Below are 9984 nucleotides of genomic sequence, written 5' to 3' on the forward strand. Positions count from 1 at the left end.
AGGGCAGCCCCGATCCATAAAATAGTAAAGCCAAAAAGGCCTGCTGCAGGCGGTCAGTCCCGATCCATATAATAGTAAAGCCTATAAGGCTTGCTGCAGGCGGACAGCCCCGATCCATAACAATAATAACATATATAAAGCCAATATGGCATGCTGCGTTGCGCAGCTCAATCCCATAAATATCCTCACAATGGACAATTATTACTGAATGTGAAATATATATATTTTTAAATAATTAATTCAACAACAACACGACCCCATGGGTCCTAAAATATCGGCACGTAACCTAAACACGATCTTTATCACAAGCCTCAGCTCAATTCCTCTAACACGTGCCACATGTTCAGATAATAACATGATTCTTTAATTTTTATAACTTCACGGGATTTATTCAAGACATAATTTTTGCGGTGCACGTCTACATGTTCGTCACCTATCGTGTGTGTTACCTTCAACAATTCATATCATACCAAATTCGGGAATTCATACCCTCAGAACCAAGTTTAGAAGTGTTACTTACCTCAGATTGTGAAACTATTTACTCTGCTATGCCCTTGCCTCGCAAATCGGCCTCTGAATGCCTCGAATCTAGTCACAATTAATTCGTTTCGGTGAATAATATTCATTGGAATTAATTCCATAAGAAAATACTAATATTTTTCAAAAATCCGAAATTATGCCCCAAAAATCACTCGTGAGGCCCATATCTCAGAATCTGACAAAATTCACAAAATCCGACAACCCATCCAATTACGAGTTCAACCATACTAATTTCGCTCAAATCCGACTCCGAATCGGTGTTCAAATCTCGAAAATTTATTTTATGAAGTTTCTACAATCTTTCCCAAATTTTCACCTCAGAGTACTAATCAAATGATGAAATCATTAATATATTCATGTATATTAACCAAGTTCGAGTTAGAATCACTTACCCCGATGAATATCTTGAAAAACCAATGAAATATCGCCACAAACCGAGCTTCCTAGGTCCAAAATATGAAATAATACCCTAAACCTCACATATATAGTACATCCTCTGAACTCCAATTTTGCGGTCAGCGAAATTCCAAGCGCGGTCGCGCCCCAGGTCCCGCGGTCGCGAACAAATGGTGCGGTCCGCGAAAATCTTTTGGCTACACTTCTAGGATTTGGTATTTTGCCATAACTTTCCCTACATATGTCTGAATGATGAATTGTTTACCTTTCTGGAACCTAGACACGAAGCGCTACAACTTTTATTTTTGAATCATCTCAAAATTTTTTGTAGATCAAAAGATATAGGCTTCCGAAGTCGGACCAGCGGATCTGCTTAACTTCCTGGAGCGCGGCAGCAGACAGAATTGCGCGGTCCGCGAAAATTTGAGCGCAGTCGCGAAATTCTTCTGCTGTCCGCACTTTTATGTGCGGTCCGCGCCCCCAAAAATGCCAGTACAATATTAGAGTGCCAAAATGTCCGGACTCGTTCAAAACTCACCCCAAATCTCATCCGGAATCTCTCGGACACAAACCATATATGAATATCAATCATAAAATATGCTACGGAACTGCTCGCGCACTTAAAATACTGAAAAGAGGTCATCTTGATCCGATATTGACCATGTCCAAACTCCCAAATTTCTTAACTTTATAAATCTCTCAACCAATGATCCAAAAATACACCCAAGCCCTCGGGACCTCAACCAAATATACCAATACTTTTCATAACATAACACGGACCTACTCGAGGCCTCAAATCATATCGAATAATATCAAAACGATGAATCGCACCTCAAATCAAAATCTATGAACTTTGAACTTTTAAATTCTATATCATGTGCCGAAACATATCAAATCAATCTGGAATGACTTCAAATTTTGCACATAAGTCATAAATGACATAGCGAAACTATTCAAGTTTCCAGAATCAGATTTCGACCTCGATATCAAAAAGTCAACCCCCCGATCAAACATCCCAAAATTTAACTTTCGGCATTTCAATTCTGCCTAACTCCACTACGGACCTCCAAATAATTTTTCGTATATGCTCCTAAGTTCAAATCACCATACGAAGCTATTACAATCATCAAAATTAAATTCCAAGGTCGTTAACACATAAATCAAAATTTGGTCAACTATTTTAACTTAAACTTCCAACCTGAAAATTCATTCTTCCAAGCTAACTCCGAAATACCTTAAAATTAAAACCAACAATTCACACAAGTCATAATACCTCGTAGGAAATTATTCAAGATTTCAAATAGTTAAAAGGAACGTAAATGCTCAAAACGAACGATCGGGTTGTTACATAAACCCTTTTGACCTCATATGTTCTTCAAAAGCCTGACATGGATGACACATCAATGCCCACATCAAATTTTCTATAATACATCATTAATAATTAATTTTTTTATATTATTTTAAAAACTTAATATGTCTTTTTTTCCATCTCACCATCCTCTCTATCTTCCTCCTTCCTTATTCTCCACCATTCACCGAACCTTTACCACCACTTCAAAATAGCCTATAAGGAATAATGTTTCGATAATGAATTCATAGAATTCTTTGTACTTAGCCACATCATTATGTACCTGCAATTTAAGATTTTAATAAAATAATCTTCATGAAAATTCTACTATTCAGAGTCCAAAATGGCAACCTCAATAACATCAAAATGGTCCCATCGATGACCACTCTTTCACTCCTTTATTTTTAGAACACAACTCTTAAAATTTGCCTCACCCCCAATGGCTGTGATCCCTCTTCGATCACCCTTTACCTAAAAAGCTTTTTCACAGCCGCATTCCATCATAGCACTAACAATCACCCATAAAAATTATCAACTAGAAATGACTCGCCAAAAAAATCATCGCCGCAAACTCCACCCAAAATTATTTGAGATTCCTCTAGCGAAAAACTTACCATAAAAGAATTTTGCTGGCAATCTTCTTTCACTTTTTCTATTTTTTTTCCTTGCAAAAGATTGTCTTCAGTAGTTGGGAAGAAAAAGGAGAGAGGTGGAAAAGAAATTTCTCATTAAAAGTTGCTCAATCTGGGGTGTCTTCAGATTTGGGCGACCATGGTGCTACTGGTGGAGAATAGCTGTGTTGCAGTGGGTTTTGGGTTGGGGAGGGGGGAGGGAGGGAGCGGAGGAATGGAGGGAGAGAGGAGAACGTGAAAGAGAAACCCTCTTTGACTTTTTTCTTAAATTTAATTTTTGTCTTTTTTTTTAATCTTTTCTTATTTTAATTATTTCTTGGTTTAAATTTTTGCCTTCACGCTCCTTCTACGCGTGAAATACATATATTTTGTCCAACTCAACTGTCAAGTTGCCACATAGACATGGTCAACGGTCAGAGGGGTTTAAAATATTACTTTTGAACAATTATAAGTGTTTGGATGAAACTTTGTGAAGTAGAAGGACCGAGATGTCAAAACCGAACATTTACAAGTGTCTATGAGGCTATTTTGCATACTAAAATACAAAAAAAAATAAAAAAATAATATATCTAGTGTATTCCTATAAGTGGAGTATGAGGAGAGGTATGTACGCAGACCTTACCCCTAGCTTATGAAGATAGAGAGACTGTTTCCGAAAGACCCTCAATTCAACAACAATAACAAACTCAATTTAATCCCATAAGTGAAATCTGAGAAGGATAATGTATATGCAGACCGTACTACCTAGTGAAAGTAGACCCTTGGCTCAATAAAAGTAAAATCATAGCAGCAGTTATGACAAACAGAAAAGAATTAATATAACCGAAGCAAATGAAACATCATATAATAATAGCGATCTAAAAATAGGGAACACCACGATACCACTTGTTATACATCTATGAAAAATATGCATTTTCCTAATAATATCAACATACAAATGTAATACTACCCATGTTCCAATTTATGTGAACCTGTTTGATTGGGCACAAAATTTAAGAAAAAATAAAGACTTTTGAAACTTGTGGTCTTAAACAATTCAAAAAGGGACCAGAGTATTTGTATAGTTATAAAAGCTTCTCATTAATGGTAAAATTATAAGTTTAAATAAAATTATTTTTAAATTTAGAAATGAGTCATTTTTTTTAGAACAAAGCAAAAATGAAATAGATTCACATAAATTATGGAACGAAGTTATACCTTTATTGCCACAAAGTTGTAGTGCCAATAGAAAATACGTTTGGCACTTCAAAGTGCACTACAGAAAGATAAAAGAATTTAGGAAGGAGAAAAAAAAGGAAATGTAATGTCAGATGATAACGAAGTCAGATGTTGTGAACCTATATTAAAGTGATGACATATCAATTTGCTGACATTAAACGTTTTTCTAATTGAACTAGAAAGTGAAAGAAATATCTAATAAAAACTTCAATCACTTCAACATTTAATTTTGATGTTGACAGTGGCACATTCACTATACATATAATTATGGACCAAATTAAATTATATCAAAATAGAATAACATCAATAAGAAATCTAGTGACCTAGTCATAAAAACAATGTGTACACAATTTTGTCCGTAAAGTATACATTTTCCTAATAATATCTTATTTTTATGGAAATGATTGATCCCATTTATTTGGAAATAATTAAACATGTACTGGAGGGGTCAATGGGCAATAAATAAGACCCATGGCCTAGGTGACTTCGATAGTTCGATTGTATTTTGGAGTGGTGCCGGCCTAAGATAATAAATAAATAAATTAAACATATACTATCACTCTATTTTCCTCTCTTAGATTTAAAATAAACAAATAAGTGTGTGCTTGATAATGACAAAGATCACATCTTTCTGGAAGGGTAAAAATGAACTGAGCAAGATAATGATTGAAAAATTGATGTTATTTAAATAATAATTGCTATTATTGATTTTTGTTAAAAAATTGTGACTGTTTATATTCTCCTACTTCCACTGAAAACCAGAGAGGTGTGTGTGCTCCTCTTTGCACTGAGGGAGAACCAGAAAAAAGTGGAGAGAAAACTTGTGCTTTGCCTTTTTTCTTCATCCAATCTCTCTCTCTCTCTCTCTCTCTCTCTCTCTCTCTAGATAACTCTATATATTTACATACATCCGTTAAACCCCAAGAGCTCCACTACCTAACAATCCCCATTTTCTTGAAAACTCCCAGTTCAAATTCATCCAAGATCCAGCCAAAACAGTGTCTGTGTGTTTTTGGGTTTGTACTGAAGGATAAAAAAAAGGAAGGGGATTTAGGGAAAACTCCATAAAGATTTATTTTTTATTTTTATTTTTTTTGTGTGAGAGAGATTTAGGAGAACCCCATAAAAATTCAATCTTTTTCTCTTTCTGGGTGTGTGTAGAAATGGCTGAAGTGAAAGGAAACAAGAAGAGGCTGTCAATAAATCTTTCCCTTTTTACCCTCACTGATCACAACGGCAGCAATAAATCTCCTAAGAAATTTGAGGACCCAAATGGTGCTGTTGTTGGGCTTGGAATTGTGGCAGCTTTGACTAATAACAGTAATAATAGTAGAGCTGCAATTCTTGCAATATCTCCAAGATCAACTAGTTCAAACCCAATCCCAATTTTCACTGCTAATAATAGTAATAATAATAAAACTAAGAAGAAGAAGAAGAGTAAGAGGCCAAGTATTGAAGAAATGGAGATGTGTGAGGAGTACACGTGTGTGATTTCTCATGTGGGTACCAATTTGATTAAGAAAAGAGAGTATTTTGATGGTGAATTCATAGGAAACACCAACTCCCAAAAAGCTGCTACTGCTACTGTCAATCATGGTGATACAATGAAATTTAGGACAGCTGATTTCTTGAATTCTTGCTTTCTTTGCAAGAAGCAGCTTCAGGGTTTGGATATTTTCATGTACAGGTTAGAATTTCAATTTTGCAGTTTCTGCTTTTTTCTTTTCTGGGGTTTTGGTTATTGTAGTTATTAATATGTTAATGATTATATTACTGGTCTCTTTGGTAACACTTTCTTGGATCTGAGATATAAAGGCATGATTAAATTCTTTGCTAAATTTCCATTTTATGCTTCATATCTGTGTACTTCTGTTGTTACTTATTGAGAATATACTGTCACTTGCAGCTGTAAGTTTGATAAGAGGAACTAATTAAGAGTCTTTATGGTCAATTTTCCTCTCAATGAGTTGATCTTAATCACCAAAAAACTAATTGTGTACATGACCTTTTATTGGTTGTTTATGGTTGAGCAAAATGGTTGAGAGAACTGATCATTCCATACTCTGACTGGATTTTAAGTAGAAAACCGTTTCTTCTAATGTGGCCTCTCAGAACCTTTATGTTTGATGGCTTCATGAATATCTCATCTCATTTGCCTTTTTCTTTTGCTACCATTGAACATATATGCAAGTTTGAATACGTCAGTGGAGATTTATCTTTTCCTTCAATTTACTTTAAGCTGTAGTTTTTTCCTCGTGAATCATCTGAGTTGCTTCCATTTCCTTTCAATTACATTAGGCTGTGGTTTTTTCCTCTTGAATCTGATCTGAAATTTGTGATTGTCCAAATTCGGTTTCAGCAAGGCTTTGTTGGTTGAAGAGGGTGTTATTTCTGTATGGATTTGTATAGTTTGGGAAGAAGATACTCTGGTATTAATGAGTTGATTGTTTAGGTGAGCGTTGTCTCTTCATTTTGGAGGGGTTAGCTTGGTCACGTGCATGACAGTTTCCAAGTAAAGATCTTAGGCATGAAAAGATTATCAAAGATTTGAGGACTCACCTTGGGAAATCGAAATCTATTAGATTGTGTGAAGCGTATCGTCTAAACTTAAAAATATTAGGGGGAAGATACACCTATTCATTTATTTGTAGATCTGTAACGAAATATTTGTTTTGTTTATTTTAGGCCTGCAATAGACCCCTCTGTTGAGACCCGAACCTAGGATTTTTTGCCTGCTATGGTGTCAAAATAAATTCTGTATGTTCGTCTAAAAGCTCTAACTATTAAGAAAGGAGACCCTTTTATTTATTGTAGGTTTACAATGAAAGTTCCACTGACCTGTGCCTTTAAATCATAAGATTATCCAAAAGTTATTAGCATGCATTCTTGTAACTTTTGTCATGTCAAGCTTCCTGACCTGCTTTGTGTAAGATGAGTATTTTGTTTACTTAGGGGCACTGACTAGCTCTGATCAATTCCCTACGTTCTTGATATTCTCTGTTATAGGGATATTCAGAATTTGTATCTACTGTTTCCGATGACCAGTGCTTAAGATCTCAAGTGATATACCTACATTTGTACTTCTTGCAACTGTTTCTTTCTTGATCATTTGTAGTTCTTGCAGCTGTTAAGGTATTAGTACTTGCGAATTTTATAATTTTGGTCACAAATGCCATACCATAGTAAGCTGGACGCTAATCTAGCGTACTTCCCACCTTGCTTTCTGGTTTTTATTTGGAAGTTGTATTGTTAATCTTTATTAATTAGCATTATTCTTGGGCAGTTGGCATCTTCTTCCAACTTGTATAACTTAATGCTGTACATCATCTTTACATAATGGCAGGAAGAATCTTTCTCATATGTTTTGGATTAGGACATGTTTGCTTGAATTACGCACTCAAGTTATGTCTCTTTGAATGTCAGTCGCTTACAATCTACTCAACTTGATTAATAATGTCAGTAGTCATGTTATTTTACTCGCTGACATGAACTATTGCATTACTTAATTCCGTGGGAAAAAAGTTGATTCTAAGTTTGAGATATTGGAAGATTGCTTCTATAAATTTAAGCAAATTAGCTATTAAATTATAACCACCAGATGGTTTTTGCGGCAACATATTGATTAATGATTATGTTCACGTAAAGAAAGCTGCTGGGTATTTTAGTTACTTGTTGCTTTCTTTAATTTGTTTGCAATCAATTTTTATATTCGTCGTCGTGCTAGTTGTAAACTTTTGTTGCTGCAAAATTAAGTTGGCCTTGCTGGAAATCTTTTGGTTAGCTTTCTCTTTCGATACAATTTTCAAACTTAGGTAGGAAAACTCCACATGGTTTTCGTTTGTTCACTAAATTTAGGCATTTTCCTCCAGGTAATATGTGACAGGAATCTCTAATACATCTTGTTTGTATATGCATGTCATGTGGTCTGTATTATTTATGTAAAGAATAATTGAGGCTAATATATATATATATATATATATATATATATATATATATATATCTTTCGACACAAGGTTCATTCGGAATAATCAAATTTATTAGGAACTTGAGCCAACCTCTGCCTTTCAAGCATAGAATAACAACTTCTTTACTTTTAATATTTGCAGAGGGGAGAAGGCATTTTGTAGTGCAGAGTGTCGTTGCACACAAATATCAATCGATGAACACAAAGAGAAATGTGGCATGAAATCGCTTAGCGACTACTCTGTTTCTCCTTGCTCGGGTGCAATGCAGTTTTTCACTGGCGTGGCCGTGGCATAACAACTCAAAATTGTATGGTACCTTCAATTTTACATAAATAAATAAAAGGGGCGATATATATATATATATATATATATATATATATATATAGGTTTCAAATATGTATACCGAATAAAAATTGGTACCCACCGGCTTAGAGATGTTAGATTTTTATGTTAAGGATATTCTGAGCATGCAATCTCTGCAACTCGAAGAGTAAGAAAAAACATTCCGGGAAAAGCATGTAATGAAGTTTGGTAGAAACTACTTGGAGCCCGTTTGGATTGGCTTAAAAAAAGTAGCTTTTAAGTTAAGTGCTTAAAAGCATTTTATAAGTGCTGTAACTTGTTTTATAAATAAACAGTTACGTGTTTGGATAAAAGTGTTGAAATTGAAAACAAATTGGTGAAGTGTTTGGAAAAAGTGTTGGTAAGCACTTTTTCTTGTTAAAATGATTGAAATATCCTTAAAGCTAGCATTATACAGAAGATGATGAATGATTTGATTTTAGAATATAGTTACACCAATTAAAAAAAAGGAAGGATTCAACGACCAAAAAAATTAAATGTTATGGAACAAAAAAAAAAAGTTAAAAGAACAATATTTCTACTGAGGGTAATTTCGGGATTAAGAAAAATTCTAAGGGATAAGAATGTAATATCTTTGGTCAAAGCAATATGGCTTTTAAGCCAATTTTGAAAAAATTGGATTTTCCAACTTAAACAGATTTTAACTTTTTAAAGCTTTTTTTTTGATTTCCAAACACTTCCACGGGTTAAAAACTGGCTCGTCCAAACAGGCTCTTAGTGAAGAGATGCACGGATTCACACAGCAATTCCAAATGTATGGTTTAGGAAGTTGGAATACTATATTGCACTTTTCGGTATGAAGTTGGAATCCAATAAGCTTTTTAGTCTCAATTCACTTGAGTGCAACGGCAATGTTCAATTTTTAATCAGATTAAATTGAGTTACAATAATAGCTAGTATCTTATTTGGTAACTCAAAGATCCAGTAATTAACTTGTTCTAATCCTAACTTGGTAACCAAAGATACAGTAAGAGTCCGTTTGGACATAAGAAATTTTTTACTTTTTTTCGAAATCAGCATTTGGTAAATTTTTTATTTTTCATTTGAAGATGTATTTTGGAATTTTTCGAAAATTTAAATAACTCCAAAAAGTTATTTTTTCAAAATTCACTCAGATGAATCACAAAACTTCAATAACAACCCAAAATTATATTCATGTCTAAACGCAATTTTAACTTTTAAATACCATTTTCACTTTTTTTTGAAATTTTGCAATTTATGTCCAAACACCCACTAAATAACTTACTTTGGAACTAGTAGCTTTAGTCCAATCATTTATTTATTTTATGAAATCTAATGAATATGTTAAATTATTGATTTATAACTCAATAACTTCAAGAAATAGATCTAAAAACTTATAAACTTCAAATCTTGGATTCGCCTCTAGACTCTATATGTGTTGCTATCCTATGTTGATGACCTAATGATGCTGTACAAATTAATTGTGCGCAAATTATGTACTCTATTAATGTATACTATAATTTAATTCGATATCTTCTTAAACTAATGATGCTGTAAATAA

At 33.9% G+C, this 9984-nt stretch overlaps 1 protein-coding gene across 1 annotated transcript; it reads left to right on the plus strand.

The window, feature by feature from the left end:
• The first annotated feature begins 4884 nt into the window (after window positions 1-4884).
• LOC107795912 (FCS-Like Zinc finger 14-like) lies at window positions 4885-8755 on the plus strand. The gene is made up of 2 exons (XM_016618618.2): window positions 4885-5821; window positions 8241-8755. Exons 1-2 carry the CDS (start codon window positions 5298-5300, stop codon window positions 8392-8394), a joined length of 678 nt encoding a protein of 225 aa, XP_016474104.1. The 5' UTR covers window positions 4885-5297; the 3' UTR covers window positions 8395-8755.
• The last annotated feature ends 1229 nt before the right edge of the window (window positions 8756-9984 follow it).

Source organism: Nicotiana tabacum, chromosome 9, assembly GCF_000715075.1.
Source record: "Nicotiana tabacum cultivar K326 chromosome 9, ASM71507v2, whole genome shotgun sequence".
Classification (NCBI taxonomy): Eukaryota; Viridiplantae; Streptophyta; class Magnoliopsida; order Solanales; family Solanaceae; genus Nicotiana; species Nicotiana tabacum.